This window comes from Perognathus longimembris, chromosome 1 (genome assembly GCF_023159225.1).
Source record: "Perognathus longimembris pacificus isolate PPM17 chromosome 1, ASM2315922v1, whole genome shotgun sequence".
NCBI classification, from domain to species: domain Eukaryota; kingdom Metazoa; phylum Chordata; class Mammalia; order Rodentia; family Heteromyidae; genus Perognathus; species Perognathus longimembris.
In genome coordinates this window covers 29,219,003-29,237,707 of record NC_063161.1, presented here as the reverse complement: position 1 = coordinate 29,237,707, position 18,705 = coordinate 29,219,003, and the positions used below count along the sequence as shown (strand labels likewise).

Sequence of the window (18,705 nt, the reverse complement as noted above, 5' to 3'; positions counted from 1 at the left end):
ATGTGATTGTTAGTAAACTTTAAAAGTATTTTTTCACAATTTTTAAATAGGTGCATTAGAGGAGGTTCACTTTGCATACTTTGTTCACAGGTGAGATAATGAGACAATTCAAACATGATTTAGAACCAACAGTCCACAATGTTTACCATCATACATCTGTTAGCTCATTTATGTGCTACTAAGCTTTCCACAGATTAATGCTGAGACAGCTTCAGGATTCTTAATACTGGGCTTTTTCCTGACCATATTGAGGTCTGTGGTTAATCATGTTTAGATGAGAAAGACTCATTTCTTATGTTTTTCTTCATTAGGTACCTTTTCTTTCTTTCTTCCTTTCTTTTACTGTCTATGTGACTGTCCACAGAAGGGTACCTAAGTGGTCCAATAACAAAACTTATTGTTGTGGCCTTTCAAAGTAGAAAAGCAATTTTAACAAGCTTCTGAGTAATGGCAACTATCATGAGACAACTATCTGAAATATCTGTTCGCAAACTTTTATTTATTTATGTGTTAGTTTTAGAAATATTTTTCTTTTCTTGAGCACAAACTGAATGCTGTCTATTCCTTATTCTGTGTGCTGTAGCAGCCTGCCTTTTATGCTTCTCTGTGCTGTTTCAATAGTTTGCTTTTTCTCTCCAGTGTACTAACTCTTATTTGATATTTAGGTTTATAGAGTTTAATTTTTGTTATGATAAAGGAATGTAATAGTTTGATATCATATTGGTAATTATAACATTAAGTATAACTTATTAATGAAAGCATAGGTCCCGGCCATCCCAGAGGACCATGCGGAGATAATCACAGACAGGAGAAGAAGGTTCATAAGGAGGTTTATTAGTGGGGCCATAGTTCCCACGGGAGAGGGAGCTACATGGTGTCTGCACCTTATCCAGGTGGCAGCTTCTCTCTCTGGGGGTAAAGGGGAAGTAGTTAGGTAGTGAGTAGGAGTGGCTCATTAGGTATGGGTGGATCTGGGGGCTAATGGGAGGAGCTGAGGACCTGAGGCTAGGGAAATGCTAACAATTAACCAGAAAGTTAATATTGAAGGACAACTTCTATGATAGTTGGAATTTAAATAGTCATGGCTGTTTGTATGTGTGTGTGTTTATATTAAATATAGAGGACTACACAGAAGACATTGCTATGTTTGCAAATAGTTGGTTGGTGCAAACTCCAGATGACACCAAATGTGTACCCACACCCTCAGATTTTCCAAACCCATGTTCCAGTGGAATGCCAGCATTTGAGGTAAATTTGATATGAATAATTTGGGCATGTTAGGCTCAAAACAAATGCACTGTTTATATGCCTAGCACTAAGTTTTTATTTTATTTTAAATGTCACATAGTTAAAATATCAAGTCTAGAACATGTAACTTCAATAAGGGAATTACTTGAGGATTATTTCAAAGATTTGATGAGGTTTTTTTTTTTTTTTTTTTTTTTTTGCCAGTCCTGGGGCTTGGACTCAGGGCCTGAGCACTGTCCTTGGTTTCTTTTTGTTCAAGGCTACCACTCTGCCACTTGAGCCACAGCGCCCCTTCTGGCCATTTTCTGTATATGTGGTACTGGGGAATTAAACCCAGGGCCTCATGTATACAAGGCAAGCACTCTTGCCACTAGGCCATATCCCCAGCCCCTTGATGAGTTTTTTAAATGCAATACTCATCCTGAAAATCTGTGGACAGAAAATTATTGATTCAGGTTTTTAAGCATAAATATTTCTCTTTTTTCTGGCAAGAATAGAATCAGGGAACTAGATAAATAAAAATGGAAAATAATAAGGCATATATGGTAGTCAATATATCCTGCTAATTGGCATCTGTTTATTCACAGGCAATCTTCTTCAAGTGCCAGATACTGTTGCAATTCCCTTTCCTAAGCTGTCATGAATTTATTGACCCATACTTGTATATTGCCAGTTGTGTTAATGACCTTTGCAAGTAAGTGAAATGATTAGAATTTGCCATAAAATTTTCTTTATGTGAAATGAACTTCTTTAACTTAGCCTTCCTTGCAGTTTGCAAAACAGTGCGGCATGCAAAAAAAGTAAACTATACTGTAATGACGGTTACAAGTTTACTGTAAGGCTGAGTATAATGGTTCATGCCTATAATCCTAGCCTCTCAGGAGGCAGAGATTGAATCATGGTTTGAGGACACCCTGAGCAAAAAAACAAGACAACCACAGTGGTTCAGTCATTGGTAATCTCAGGTAGGAGAGAAGCATAGGTAGGAGGATTTGCAGTAGAAGGCCATACTGGTAGAAAAAAGCATGAGATCCTGACTGAAAAATGACTGAAAGCAACAAGTGCTTGAAGCATACCTTAAGTGATAGAGCACTTGGAGTCTCTGAGTTCAAACTTGACTTCTGCTCCCCGTGACCACTACAAAAAAATTTACTCTATTGCAGTTACAATTTAAATGTTTTACATAGCTTCATGACCAGAAAGTTGTAGCATTTAAACATTTTTGTGATACTATCCCCTTTGGGGAGTGTAGAGATGTCTATAGATTTTTATTTCTTCAAAATAATGCTTGATATAAGTGTTGGTGCACTCATGCCTGAAATCCTAGCTAATCAGGAGGCTGGATCTGAGGATTGCAGTTCGAAACCAGCAAGGACAGGAAAGACCATGAGATGCCTATTTCCAGTTATCCAATGAAAGCCAGAAGTGAAGCTGTGGCTTCAGTTTTAGAGCACCAACATGGAGTAGAAAAAGCAAAGGGACAGTGCCTGGGTTGTAAGTTCAAACCCTAGTACCAGCAAACACAAAACAAAATGCCTCAAATACCCAAAATGCAATAGTTATGAAGAATGCTAATTAAAATGAAATCATTATCAAAATAGTAAAATAACTGAATTTTTATACAACTGTTTTTTATATGTTTCTGGTCTCATAACTACTGCCAATTGACAGTGATCATGATTAGTATTTTGTGATATTTGCAAAAATTGTCATAGCAAGTGAAAAGAAAAATATGAGACCTATTGATGACAAAAATCACAGTTATTTCTAAGAAAATTGTGATATGTCACCCATATAGTTTTAGTGAGGAACTAACTGTAAATTAGCACCAGTAAAAAAGAATTCCTAGCCAAGATCACAGATGTCACTGAAATCACACTAGCAGCGACAACAGGAAATTGTCCTGCCAACTAGTTCATCATAGTACTTAAGAGCAATTAACCACTGTTGAAATGAAGTAATCTTTAAAAGAAACTACCCAGTTATGTGATTAGACATCATGAATATTAACAAAAATGGTAAGGAATTTTAATATGTCTGTGTGTTTTGTGAATCCTTAAAAGAGTGAGCCACAGCTCCACTCACAGTTTTGCTGGTGCTTAGTTCCAGCGTAAAGTCTCAGAGGCTTTTCTGCCCTGTTTGGTTTTGAACTGTGATCCTGAGATAACTGCCTCCTGAGTAGCGAGGATTAGAAGTGTGAGCCACCAGTGTCTGGCCATTTGAACTGTTTTGTAAAAGAGCAAATTAGTTTATGATAGAATCATGCCACTGAGGACTCTTGAGCAGCTTCTTTAGAAGTTAAAGTTGATCAAAATGACATCACAGAAGAGAGGCTGAGATAGTATGAAATTGTGTCGCTTACAAAACCCCTTTACATGTGGCTGGGAATGTGGCTTAGTGGTAGAGTGCTTGCCTAGAATGCCCAAAGCTGTAGCTTCAGTTCCTCAGTATCACATAATCAGAAAAAGCCAGATGTGGTGCTGTGGCTCAATAGGTAGAGTACTAGCCTTGAGCAAAAAAGAAGCCAGGGACTGTGCTCAGGCCCTGAGTTCAGTCCCCATGACTGGCAAGAAAAACAAAACAAAACAAAACAAAACCCAGCAAACACTCTTTAAATGGAGATTCTTGACGCAGTAGGTATAGCAATATTTTAAAATATTAAGATAAGCCGAGTTTTAAAAGATCTTTTCATTTATTTCAGTTATACCTTGGTATGTACATAGAGTCGCAGAACTTCAAGGATTCCTGAACTAACAGAGAAGCATTAAAACTGCTTCTCCTTTAAAATAGCTTCCTAACTAAAATAGTGAATAGTGACTTTACTACACATTTAAAAGTTCTGTTATCTATTTAAAAATTTTTGTTTTTATTTAAAAGTGGTATATTATACCTTTGTTCTTTCACTCAGTCTCTTTTATTTGAGGATCTCCCTAGGTAGCCTGTGGCCTTTATTTTGCTAGGCTTAAAGTTCTTTTTGTTAATGTTTTTACACATCTCTGTCTATGAGTCTTTTCGTTAATGTCTTTACATCCGTATCTCATGTAGGGTTAGATGAAGCTATCATTTGGAGGTCCAGAAATATCACTTTTCCTTGATTAGTTTATAATACTGTTTGGCACCTTCAACAGCTCAAGTAACAGTGGATAGATTAAATGGGATATTTGTATTTCTCTCATATGAAAGTTTAACTAAGTGTTCTTGAGTTGATGTCATGGAAATGTCCCCATCATTTTCACTGTGACTGCAGCCTTGTTGCTCTACCATCTCTTTAGCCTAGTGTGTTATTCTCGATGCCAAGTCCATGTTTAGCCCTTAGGAAAATAGAACAAAATAGAAGGCTGACACTTTTTGGCCTAACAGTTTCATGAATTTTCACTTTAAAAACATCTTTTGGGCCTAAAGATAGAAACATGGCCACCTCCTAGATGCAAGGAAAGCTAGCAATGCTATCTTTGCTTGTACAAAGGGAAATAGTGACAGTTCTAATATTAAAGAAAGGAGAAGGGAGAGACAAAATTCAATATTTGCCACATCTGCTTTATGTGAAACTGCATTGTAGAAAAAAATCACATTGTTGTCTTTTGAAATTCTGGCACCTTTGCTTTCTCTAGGGCCACTGGGGGATAAAAAACAGGATAGAGAAGCACCATGTACTGGGTGAAATTAACTGATACCTTAAGAGAAGTGTTTGCTCAAGTATAGAGGTTCCATTTTCTGGGGGCAGAGCAGTCACATAAAACCAGAAGCTACCACGGTTGAGTAAGCTGACACTGCCAAACAGAAGTGCGAAGCTTCTGGAGTTAGACTTTGACTTCCCTCAACATTTCACTTAGGACTAGATCTATAGATATGCTGTTTTCTATTCAATAGAAAATGGATGATGCTTTCCTTTTTTTTTTTTTTCATTAAAGAACTGAATCAGAAAGATCTTATACTATGAGAATGAAGAAGTGAATTGGCTGAGCACAAATTAATTTCCTATTTAGATAATGATGGCATATTAAATTTGATTCAAAGTTCAACTTTTTGAGCATCTACTTTGAGCTGAGCATTGTGCCTCAGCTGGAGAAGTAGAATCCATTTAGACATGGCCATTGGTCTATGAACCCAGACTTTAGCATGGTAGGTCTCCAGCAGTGACTCGGTGCTCTAGTGCAAAGTGCTAGGCATATGGAATTAGACCCCACTCTCAGGAAGTGCCTATGAGGCTCCATACAGGAGATGGTATTTGAGTTGGAATTTAAAGGATGATGGAATAGCAGTCCTTTAAATTATGCTTTTGTTCTTTGCTTACAAGAATGCCAGACTTTACAGCAAGGAAATGATTTTAATTTTACCATGCCAAAGTCAACTATGATGTTCATTTTTAAAGTTAACATTTAAAATGAAAAAAAGTTTCCTTTAATAAATTGTAGTAATCACTTCTTTCCTTAGATACCATGTATTAATGTGCCCAGGATGTTTCCTAGAGCAACAGACACTTAACAAATGATAGGTATTTTCCTGCTAGTGGCATTGTGTTGGGAAACCAATAATCACTTTCTTTACTAACTTTCCAAATCACCATTAATTGTAGTAAATATACACTGAAAAAATTCTCACAGAAAAAATATACACAGAAAAAATTCTCACAGAAAAAATATACACTGGACACTATGTTGGAAATTAACTCTATAACTTGGAGGGGAGGGAATAGGAAGGGGGAAAACTGCATGAAAATGAGGGAGATGGTGACATTGTTCAAAAGGAAACTTATATAACTGTAACCCCTCTGAACATCACCTTTAAAACAACAATTTAACTTAATTTTAATTATTTTAATTTATTGTTATCTCTAAATCACTGTACAAGGGAGTTACAATTTAACATATCCATTATTGCTAGTTCTATTTTCATGTATGCACATGGAAACTTATATCTCTACTTATTCACCATTCTTCTCTCCATCCTCTACTTTCAACACATACTTTTTAAAGTAAATCCTAAACTCAATGTCTTTCTAGGAATCCAACAATATTTAGCCTATACTGCTTTCAGGAGGAATTTTCTTTCATTTGTAGTTTTAGAACTTTTGGAACTTCCAAAGTTTCTATGTCTGAGTTCTTTTTCTTCTAAAGCTCAGTTAATTGGACTAGGTAAGCTGCATTACTCCCATACAGGAGCACAGGATAAGAGAAATTTGAGATGGTGATTTTTACAACGTAGACATTTTAAATGTTGAGGTTCATACAATGGAATGTTCTTAAGGTCATTAACTTTTAAAATATTTAACTATTCAATTTTTAGTTTGGATTAGGTTGAAAAATAAAGCCCACTGCCTTGTTATAAGACCTGTTTATTATTGAAGGCACCTTGTTAATCTGCTTTGGGAACTGGCAGATCCCGTAGGAAATTATTGCTTGGGGGAGCTCCTAGTAAAGTGATTTCAAGAAAAAGTGATTATTTAATCTTGGCAAAGATATAAAAGTATTGAGTTTTAGTAATGAATTCAAAATCTTCTTTTAAAGCTTCAGCGAAATGCTATTTATTTAATCTTTCAAGCATGTTTAGGCATCATATTGCAAAGAGTGTTGAAGAATGACAGAAATAATCTTGAGCATCACAGACTACTGGCATTATTATATTTCAGCACGTGGACAATCAAGCACAGTGCTTGGAAAACTTTCATACTTGAAATTTTTGTTGGGATAGAATTTGATCTCTTTTAATGGGATTTAAATTTTGTGAGTAGTATGATTACTAAAGTTTAAAAGATTTGGGGTAGTTTGTGCATTAAAAAATTCTTCTGTACACATCCATATATAGTGAGAGATAGCTACATAGCTAGACAGAGATAACTAGATCCTGATCATAATTAAATAGAAATGCTTTCCAGTATGGATTCTACTTGACACAAAAGAAAAAAGTGTGTTTATTGAAAGACTTTAGTGAAGACAGTATATGTAAGCCTATTTAGCTGAGATACTCCTTATTTATATTCTACATAGTTGACCCTAATTAGTTATATTATGAAGACACACATAGTAATCAGCAACCATTCATCATGTTTAAAAATTAGTAGCTCTGAATCAGAGGTTCCATCAGTGCTTACTATGTAATCCTGCTCTGTCTTTCACTTCTTAGAACTGATGACGATGAAACCTACTGCAGAGCAGTGACTGAGTATGCCAGAGCCTGTTCCCACGCTGGTTTCCCTATTCAAGACTGGAGAGATGACTTTTCGGCTTGCAGTATGTGTTTACTTTGCAAACTATGAACATTAAAAAAATTAACTTTAGTCTTACATTACAACTCAAAGTTTAATACTTGAAACTAATGACTTGCAAGATTTAAAAATATGTATAAAACCACATGTGTAAACATAAATATTTTTACTGCCGTTCATTTTATTTTGAAAGAGAAGTGAATAAAATTGAGCTTCTATGCCCCATTAGCTGATAAATGTGATGACAGCTTCGTCCACCGAGACTGTATCAGTTGTTGTCCACCTACCTGTACATTTGAGAAGCAATGTCTTGGGAGCAATCTTCATTGTCTTGACGGATGTTACTGCCCAGATGGTAAGTGCCCTGTGACGGAACATGTTTGCTCTCATGGAAACAAGCACTCAGTTATCTGAGTGTCACATCTTTATCTTGCTGTCCCCCCTCAGAACTATCAAGTGTATTGCCATTTTCAATTTTTGTAGGATTTGATCCTTGCAGGGACTGGGAGGAATGGTTGCTTTTCTTTCACCAAAGGCTCACTAATGTCCAAGGAAAGCTTGTAATGTAAAGTCCTAAATTTCCTATAGCAAATTTACAAATTCACATATTTTTACTTTTCCAAAGATGATAATAAGTTTTAGGAAAAGTATTTTTATATTGTTCTATTATAAGACTTTAGCCTGAAGGAGTTTTAGCATTTTGAGTGAAAAATAAATTAGCAAGTGATAAAAAAGGATTAAAATTTAGGAATGGATTCACTATATTGATAGGATGGTGACAAATTTATTCAAACACTTTTATTTCTAAAAACTAAAAAAAATGAAATATTGAGAGTATAGCCCAGTGATAAGCTGTTTGCCTAGCATTCACATGCTGGGTTGAATTTCTAGTCTCTCTCTCTCTCTCTCTCTCTCTTTCTCTCTTTCCACGCACACATACCCCCGCCCACAAAGCCCAGAGATATTAAGTGATTTTTCATCCTAATGTCATATGCTTAATATGAATTGTGATTACTTGAAAGTGGTCTGGTTTACTTTAGTCTATTGATATTTTGGTCTCACTATGTTGAACTACTACAATCAATGACAAGATAAAGATATTGCATCGGATGGTAAATCCATGCACCAAAATATAAGTCAGTGTTTCTTCCTGTAAACTCTTGTTATGTAAAATGAAATGTGCATAGCATCATGCTTGATTTATTCTTTACTTGTCAAAAAGAACAAATATAGTCTTCATGTTGAACAACTGAGTCCCATTGCCTCCTTTCTTATCTGTGTGAGTGTGGTAAATACCTGTCATGTGATAATGAACAGAAACTAACCAAAGCTTCTACTTTCTTCCTTTTCCTTTCTGTTTGTCCTTCAAATTTAAGATAGCATTAATTAATCACTTTTGTTTTATGTGATGAAACTTGAGTTGTTTTTTTTTGTTGGCATAAATTAATCGCACAAATGGATTCCATTGTTTTATTTGTATACATGCATATAATGAACTTTGATCAAATTTACCTCCCCTATATTATTCTTCCTTAATGCCTTTTGCTCCCCCTCCTTTTTAAGTGGGCTTCAATCTGCTATTTTAATGTATATAAATATGTGTATATAAAATTTCTTGTATATATATACACACACAAACTATTATCTATAATATATACAGGTCATGGTAGATAAAAGTTGAAATACACTGAAATAGACCCTTACAATGTAGCTACTGACTGAACACCAGGAATCCTCCTTGAGAGTAATTTGTACTATCAGTGTAAGCAGGTGTTCAACAAAAGACAGTTGCATTATTACATTTAAAAAATAATCTTTTAAAAATATCTTTTAAGCATGTGGGATATATTTTTCTTAAATAGGGCTTATAATGGAAAATGGAACTTGCATCTCCTTGGAAAACTGCCCTTGTAGTTTTCATGGATTAGCTTATTCGGTTGGCTCCAAAATTGAACAAGAATGTACTGAATGGTATGTGATTTCATTTAAACTGCATGACCAAGTTGTCTGTCTATTGTTTCTTCTATGATGGCACACCTGCTAGTTCCTTCTGTAGTTCCATGAAATCATATGCCCATCAGATGAGTGTCTTATGTTTTCCTATGCTTTATAATAATCAACTTGCACATATGGTGTAAACAGATGCTGTCCCTGACCTTTTCTATTGGACACTTTAAAAAGTGACTCTATATTGCCAGTTTTGAAAGACTTGGAATACTTTATTATATTAGCTAAGCATGAAATATTCTTCAGGGAAATCCTAAAAAGTCAAAAGATGAGACATCATCGGGTTCTTTTCTCTTTGGTGTCAGTGTTTATAAGAGAAATGGGATCAGATAATTAGCCATGGTCTGAGATGTCATCATCAGAGACCGCTCTGTCTTCTGAAACTCCTATCTTTGGTAAGGTAGAAAGTAATGTCTTGCTTACATAAGATGACATTGATTTTCTTTCCTCCATGCCCAATGACATTAAACAGAGATATACAATAGATAATAATTTCTGCAGTTCAAAATTAGCAAACTTTTGTAGAGATGTTTTTCCAATTAGAACATTAAGAACCTGTAAACATGATATATTTTGCTATACTAACCAATATATTGATACACATATGAACAGCTTTTATAAGTCATTAACTAATATTTAAAATTTCATTTAGTGTGTGTGTTGCTGGAGTTTGGAACTGCACTGAACATGACTGTCCAGGTAATCTCTGAAAATATGTTTGAAGAAAATGTCTTAATTTTAAAAAATTGTAATGGAAGATAGCTCTGATTTATATAAAGACAGTTCTATATATCACAGAATATAATAATCTACAAATGCTTATACTGAGGAAAGTGGAAAGTTAAATAAATGATAGCCTTGAGCATGAGACTTTGGTAATGTATAAATATAATAAAGATCTAAAAGTATATGAAAGAACTTTTACCAGGTTCTAAATTTCATTAAATAATTAATTGACTAATTTAGTCTAATAAATTTTCTTACATCGTTAAAATGTAAGCACTTCAGATATTCTTTTTGATATGTGATTATTTATCCTAAGTTGACTTTCTGCTGTTTAAGAATTAACATTTCTTCTTCTTCCTTCTCCAACTCTTCCTTTTCTCTTCCTCCTCTTCCTCCTCCTCTTCCTCTTCATTCTCCTCCTTCATCATTCTTTTCTTTCAATTTTTTTTGGTAGTTCAATGCTCTGTTGTGGGTGATTCACATTTTACAACTTTTGATGGCCGACATTATTCTTTTATTGGCATGTGTCAGTATATCCTTGTGAAAGGAACTGGACAAGATAGATTCACAATTACTTTACAGAAAGCTCACTGTGAGCAGGTAAGAACAGCATCTCCAAGTGACAAGAAGAAAATTCATTGTTCACACTCACATGTCATGTCTTAATTAAGAATGGTAACGTAAGGGTTATAGTTATTTTCTTCAATCTGGAGACCCTTGTAGAAGATACTCTTATACCACAAAAGGAGGGGAAAATGCTGGCAGCCATGACATATCATTAATTGAACAATATACTTTAATTTCAGATAATTAAAATGTGAAAGCAATGTAAGTGCTGTAGCTCAAGCCTATACTCCAACCTACTCATGAGGTAGAGAATGGGAGATTTCAAGGGTAGCTTGAACTGACTGTAGTGGTACACATCTTCATCCCAGAAACACCTAGGCCAGATTAGGCACAAAATAAAACCCTGTTCTACCAGGGAAAAACAAACAAAAAATCCCCCTTAACAGTTTTTCAAATTGTGAAGTGCCTGCCTTGAAAGCACCCACGTTTAATTCCCAGGACCATAAAAACATATTGTTGTGTGAATACAAGATGTAGGTGACTTATTTATTATACCGTAGGAAAATATATCCTATTAGAAATGGGGCTGCATAAAATGCATTGGTAGTTATTTCATTATATTACTTATGCACAAAGATTACTTTGTATTTACACTATTATTTCTTCTTTTTTCTCCCTCTTGCTGTTCACTTATCTCCCTCTCTCATCTTCTCTACCACTTTCTGTGTCTATGTCTGGCTCTCATTCCTTTCATTTATAATTTGATTTTTATGCAGAACCTTGGCTTAGTCTGCCTTCAGTCTATAACTCTAATTCTAGAAGATGATTTTAACAAACAGGTGACCCTCAGTAGGGGAGGACAAATCATCACCAGTCCTAACCAAGGCTTCAATCTGAATGGTAAGAAGCAATGCTGTCTATACATTAGACAAATCAAAAAAAACAAACAAACAACAAACACAACCTTAGTGGTACCTTTACTCATTGGATGACTACAAAACACTTACTGGCTCCTGTGTATCACAAAGTTCTTAGTTAGAAATAGAAGAGAGCCCTATGTTTGTGGCATCTACTCTTTACGTCAAGTGGTATAGAATTGGGAAGGGAAGGGAGGAAACACAAACATTATTATTTGTCAAAAAGTTAGGAAAGGGGGGGGAGAAAGAGAAATGTGAAAAGGAAATGAGCCATAGGTGACAAAAATTTGAGAGACAGAGATGGAACAATATCTTATTGGAAGGTGAGTCCTAGTGCAACAATGTATATATATATATATGTGTGTGTGTGTGTGTGTAGTAAACACACACACCACACACACACATACACACACAGACACACAGCCTATAAGTCTCAAAGCTAACTTATGTATGTTTCTTTCCTAAAGGAGTTGTTGATATTCAAACTCTGTCATCCTTATTTATTCTTCTAAAAACCACATTTGGTTTAAAAATCTTGTTTGCAATTGATGGGGAAAGAATTTACATTCAGCTCACTAGTGCATGGAAAAGAAGAACATTAGGTCTGTGTGGCACTTTTAATGGGAACATAAGAGATGATTTTCTGTAAGTATGATTCATGTATAGCCAACTGAGTTTAATGACCAGTAACTTAAAGTATGTCAATTTATTTAAAATGTTTACATAACTAATAGAAGCTTAGCTGTCACTAGTTAAATTGGTTTACACTGATCATCATATTTAAATTGTATAGTAATTCCTTGATTAGTGTCTTTGGTTTATAGATACAACAGGAAACCAAGACCTTCATTTGGTAAGTAAATCATTCAAGGCCATGTAGCTCACACTGGAGGAAGCTTTGAATTTAGACAGTGTGACTCAATTAGAATGTAGGTTAATTGCTGCCATTTTTTCTCCTGCCACCTATCAAGTTCAACAGTATTTTTTCTACAAACTTTCATCCTTAAGAAAAAGCAGTATTTTGTGTTAGTGGCAGTAAGTTATACATTTTGTTAAGATTGGATTTTGTGAAAGTTGGTGTAAATCAGTAAAATAGGTCTGTGCCCCTCATATCTACAAAGCATTTTTCCCTTACATGTTTAAAGTCACGTGTGATTTAAAGTAGATGTTTGGAGTAACTTTTATTTTGCTAAAAGCACAGTGGAAGTAACTTAAGCAAGATGACTTTGCTGTTTTCTTTCTGAAGGCATTGGTGTTGCAGGTCAGGGAGAAGCTAAACCTTTAAGAAATATGAAGCTTTGGAATAGAACTTGAAGCTTGATATTGTTATTTCTTTAACATTGTTCTTCCTGCTAAGGATTGCTTTTGCTCTTTGAGGTCTTTTGTTATTTCAATGAAATTTTGGATTTCTCTATCTGCTTTATTGAAGAATGGTGTTGGGATTTTTGATGGGTATCAAATTTAATTTGCAAATTCCTTTGGGCAATATTGCCATTTTTACGATATTAATTCTTCCAATATAGGAGCATGGAAGAAGGTCTTTGCATTTCCTTAAGTCTTCAATTTCCTTTTTCAAATTTTTAAAGGTTTTACAATAGAGATAGTTCCCATCTTTGGTTAAGTTAATTCCTAGTTATTTTATTTACTTATTTATTGAAGCTATTACTAATGGGGTTGCTTTCCACATGCAGAAAACTGAATTGTATATCATCTTGCATCAGAATCAATTAAAAATGAATAAAAACCTCAATGTAAGGCCACAAACCATGAAAATATTATAGGAAGGGGTAGGGGAAACACTAGGGCTCTAGGCACAGGTCAAAACATTCTAAGAAATATGTAGAGTCAGAACAAATCAAAGAGACTGGATAAATAATGTTGGATCAAACTTAAAAGTTTCTGCATGGGAAAGGACATAACTAACAAGCTAAATAGAAAGCCCACAGAATGGGAGAATATTTTCACCAGCTATACACCACACAAGGGTCTAATATCCAAAATATACTTAGAGCTCAAAAAGTTACTCTCCCCCAAATAAACCTTCAATGAAACATGTACCCAATTAATAAATGGGTTAATGACTTAATGACTTTTCAGAAGTAGTAAAATTGGCCTAAAGACACATGAAAAAATGTTCAATATCTTTGACAATAATGGAAATGCAAATCAAAACAACAATGCATCCCAGTTAGAATGGTCAATATTACGAAAACTAACAATAACAAATGCTGGCATGGATGGGACAGAAAGGGAACTCTATTAAACTGTTAGTGGGAATGTAAGCTTGTTCAACCACTGTGGAAAATAGTATGGAGGTTTGTTAAAAAATTAAACCTAGAGCTACCCTGTGACTCAGCAATTGTACTCCTGCACGTTTATCTGATAAAGTACTAACACCATCAAACTAAAGCTACCAGCACAACCATGCTCATTTTGCATAACCAAGATATGGAGTTAGACCAGGTTCCCTTCAGTGGACAAATGGATTAAGAAAATGTTACATGTATACACAATGGAATTTTATTTATCCATCAGCAAGAATGATATTGTTTTATTCATAAGGAAATGGAAAGACTTCTAAAACATGATATCAAGTGAAGTAAGCCAGAACTAGAAAAACATAAGTTGTATGTTTTCCCTCATTTATGGTAGCTAGAATGTGCCTATAAATCTACAAGTAAACACACTGGGTTATAAGCAAGGGGCTGCAAATGAATTAAGTGAAGTGGAATAGACTGTACAGAGAGTGAAAACAGTATAATTCTTTAAAAATACTAAGTCAAAACACAACAAAATAAGTAACAGGAAATGAGTACTTGTAAGAAGGGAGGACAGGGTCAAGGGGAGGAGAGGAAATGGATGAAATAGGGAAGAGGAAAGAAAACAGGCAAAAATTCATTGTATGTACCACAGAATTGAGAAATATAAGGGAAGGGGTGGATGGGAGTGAGGGGGGATGTTGAAGTGGTAACACAAATAAAGACGCATTGTACAAAGAAACTGCAAAACATTCAATCTGTAACCTAAAATTAAGATGAATAAAGCAATGGGTGGGTTGGGAGGGTGGGTGAGAATGTTGTATTTCTAAACTGATTTGGTGAGTGACCCCTTTTTGTACAATGGTTTAAAGATAATAAAAATATTTAAAAAAGAAATATGAGGCATTTAGTGATTGTTTCCCATTGAGGGTGAGAGTAGGGTGAGAAATACTATGGAAAGAGTTGCTTTTAGTTAGACAGGGTGGAGAGATCTGGTGCTTAAAGCTGATTTATGAGACATTTGAAAATTGCCAACATAGCAGTATTAAGTGTTCTCACACAAAAAAATAAGAATGTGAGGTGATGGTTATGTTCATAGGCTGATTTAATCACTTTACATGTCATCAAAACATTATGTTGTACTATATATTTAACTATATATAAAACACATATAATTTTAATTAATAAGTTGAAGTGCTTAGTGCTTAGTGAAGTGTCAACCAAAAATACACCTAAAATACCAATACAATTTCAAAATACTATGTGTTGAGCTTTGTGTTCGTAGGTAAATGTGTAGCAGGAATTTAGAAATGATTATTTGGGGATAGGTAACCAGGGAATATTTCACAGAGAAGTTATTCTCCAAATACAATGTTATATACTTTTTTTTGGCTAGTCCTGGAGCTTGGACTCAGGGCCTGAGCACTCTCCCTGGCTTCTTTTTGCTCAAGGTTAGCACTCTGCCACTTCAGCCATAGTACCACTTCTGGCCGTTTTCTATATATGTGGTGCTGGGGAATCAAACCCAGGGCTTCATGTATAGGAGGCAAGCACTCTTGCCACTAGGCCATATTCCCAGCCCCAATGTTATATACTTTTTAATAAACACTTTTTTGTTTTTTTGGCCAGTCCTGGGCCTTGGACTCAGGGCCTGAGCACTGTCCCTGGCTTCTTTTTGCTCAAGGCTAGCACTCTGCCACTTGAGCCACAGCGCCACTTCTGGCCGTTTTCTGTATATGTGGTGCTGGGGAATTGAACCCAGGGCCTCATGTATACGAGGCAAGCACTCTTGCCACTAGGCCATATCCCCAGCCCCTAATAAACACTTTTATAAGTTTTATTTCTGTTAAGTGTTCTTTCTCTTTACTAGTGTCTCTTGTGAACTCATGGTTATTGTCAATGCAAACATATTTCCTTCTAAATGGCTAGTTTGTGTCCCAAGCAAATTAATTATACCTATGTCATCTATGAAAATTTATCACTTGCATACAGGATGTGAGCATTCAGATCATATCATTGGTTCTCATCATCCCAGGAATATTCAGTAGAGAATTGAATTGAGTAGAAATTTTGATAATATCAAGAAAATGATTTGGATAGGCTAAGAGAACTGGAGTTCAGATTTTAAAAATATGCCAAAAATAATTTATTTTATCTTCTGTGATGAATTTGCTTTTAGGTAAATGTTTGGTTTTATGTATTGTAGGCCAGATAATGATACCTTTCTCACTATTGAGAAACAGAAACCTTATTCTAGAGGCTTGGCTAAGATGCTCAGAAAATATCCCAGCCTTCTCTGACTTCTTTGTCAGAAGGAGTTAGCCTTCAGTGTTTAACAGAGGGCAGATCTGTTGGCTAGTCTCCTTCATGCATAAACACTGGAGCATGATAAGAGTGCAGGGCCATATTTCAGTCAGAGATAACTTCTGAACATCGGTTAACTTTCCAACTTAAGTACTTAAAATTCTTCGCTTTGCAAAGGCTAATGCCAGTCTGTAAACATAGCATAATGGAAAAATATTAATTGAAAAATTATTTTGCCTGCTTTGTTATTGCAAGACAAATATGACTGACTTGTTTGTTTGGCCATCTGAAAGATTGTTTTATAAAATGCAATGCAGTAAGTGAATGGCTCTCTATATCAGCTCTTATTTGCTTTTTTAAATGTAGTGTTGTTTTAAGTAAATGAAATAATGGAGCCAGGTTTTGGATCATTTTCATCTGGGGACCCTGACTACACTAGCCACACCCACCTATTTCATTGTCCCTAAGAGAGGAGAAAAAGGAAGGTGGGGGAAAGAAGAAGAAGGAAGCTGGTATAAAGCATGTGCATGCGTGAGTGTGTGTGTGTGTGTGTGTGTGTGTGTGTGTGTGTCTGTGTGTGTGTGTTTCTGCCTGCATGTCAACAAGACGAAAATATTATGTTCAGCTTATTGGAATTCTTCACAGTTGTAGATGTTGTAAAGTAGGAAAAAAGAGGAAAGGGAGGAGGATGACAGGTAAGCATAGTATATTGATTTCTGTAGCTTCACATGTCTCCTCTCTCGGTGTTTGTGGTGAGGAACTCCACAGAGTTCAGGGAGACTAGGCTAGATGATTAGGAGAGTAGTTAATCTCTGAGTCACTGAGATCTGATGTAAAGTTGGCACTACCATTGAGCCATATTGTAACAATTACCATACTGGGACTAGTGGTATGTTCAAAATCTTCTAGTCCACCTTGAGACATTTAAGTAGTTTTGACAGAATCTGGCATGGTGTCTAATAGGGATTGTCATTTTATAAATACTGGCTCTTGCATTAATAAATCTTGATGGCTGCTGGAGGTGGAATTGTATATTTTGGCCCCTAGTGGTTGCTGTAGTCAAGTCTGACTTTGAAAAGGTAACTGTTTCTTTTCCATGCTGATTTGCTGAGGAAAGTGAAGATGTTAGCAAAACTGGAAGAATAATTTTTTACCATTTTCCCCTCAATTTTCTTTGGTTTGTTTGCTCATTATTTCAGTGATCATCATGGAAGTTGATATGCTGGGTCAGTAAGATTATTATTTAGAACATTTGTTTTTCACATGGAAAGAAGATTTGGATGATCCATACCTATTTCTTCATATGCAACCCATGCCAAACCCCTCATGGTTACATAAATGATGTTTGGTTAACTCCCTGAGAACTAGGTGAATGTAGCTTTGCCTTTTATTTGCCTGATGATACTTAGGAAGAATGTGTTCTTCGTAAGGCAGAGATGAAGACAGAATTAAATCCTATTGGGTCCACAATTTGTTGCCTTGTAAAGTTTTAATAAAAGGAAACGAATCCCATTATTTTTAGAAAGGAAAACATGGGGCAAAAATGCAAGCTTTAAGATGTCTTTGTGCATGATTTAAATTAATAAAGAGTATGGATAAATAAAGTGAACAAGAGAGATGAGGATGAACTTTCTCTTTGCTTTCTAGTTCTCCATCAGGCATGATTGAAGGTACTCCGCAACTGCACGCCAATGCATGGAGAGTTTCCTCGACATGCTTTGCACCGGTTCATGTTCCAATGGTGGACCCCTGTAACATTAATCAACAAAATAGTAAGTTCCCTTTGGCATGTAAACCTAGAAACAATGTTCGATGTTTAACTATAATTTTGTAAAATTATATAGTGATTCTTAAATTATGACAAATCAATACCATTTCTTACATATGGTTGCTTAATATTATGCCCTTCTATAGGCATTTTTAATGCAATATAAACTACTTGAAAGAACAGATAACTTTTATTTACTATGCTGCACCGTACCTCTTTTAAGGTGTTTAGATATCCCTTCCTCCCAAATGTGCATTTGCTTTTGGGAGCTTTCAGAACTCCAGTAATGCTATGACAGTTTCTGGAAGTTTGGTTTCACTCGCAAAGTGTGGTAACTCAAATTCTTCTTCTGTTTATTATCATACAATTACAAGTACTGAACTCACAACAATATTATGTCTCTACAAGCCGGAATCCAAAGATGGTTTTGTGCGAATAAGTAGGCAACAGTTTGAGATGTTCATTCCCCCAGAGTTCTAATTTGCAGTGACAATGCTACTGAAATGCCAACATTTTTGTTTGTTTGGCTCCCTTCCTATGTTTTGTACTAAAGTCACATCAAACCATGCTAAAGGCTAGTATATTCCTATCCTTTAATATAGCTTGAGAAAAAAATAAAAGAAACATGAGAAAAAGGAAACTTTTTCTCAAGAAAAGAAGCCTATAAAAAAGGCTATATGCTTGTTTAGATACTCATAATTTAAA

The 18,705-nt window shown here is 35.3% G+C and overlaps 1 protein-coding gene across 2 annotated transcripts in view; it reads left to right on the top strand.

Moving 5' to 3' along the window:
* Otogl (otogelin like) overlaps positions 1-18,705 on the top strand; it is a 123,791-nt gene that overhangs the window by 21,366 nt on the left and 83,720 nt on the right. For both annotated transcript variants that reach the window (XM_048359009.1, XM_048359001.1), the window contains exons 9-18: positions 1,121-1,248; positions 1,836-1,942; positions 7,372-7,478; positions 7,683-7,808; positions 9,316-9,424; positions 10,113-10,159; positions 10,641-10,786; positions 11,530-11,653; positions 12,138-12,315; positions 17,880-18,004. In XM_048359009.1, coding sequence (XP_048214966.1) covers positions 1,121-1,248; positions 1,836-1,942; positions 7,372-7,478; positions 7,683-7,808; positions 9,316-9,424; positions 10,113-10,159; positions 10,641-10,786; positions 11,530-11,653; positions 12,138-12,315; positions 17,880-18,004 — 1,197 coding nt within the window. The remainder of the gene's footprint in view (positions 1-1,120; positions 1,249-1,835; positions 1,943-7,371; positions 7,479-7,682; positions 7,809-9,315; positions 9,425-10,112; positions 10,160-10,640; positions 10,787-11,529; positions 11,654-12,137; positions 12,316-17,879; positions 18,005-18,705) is intronic.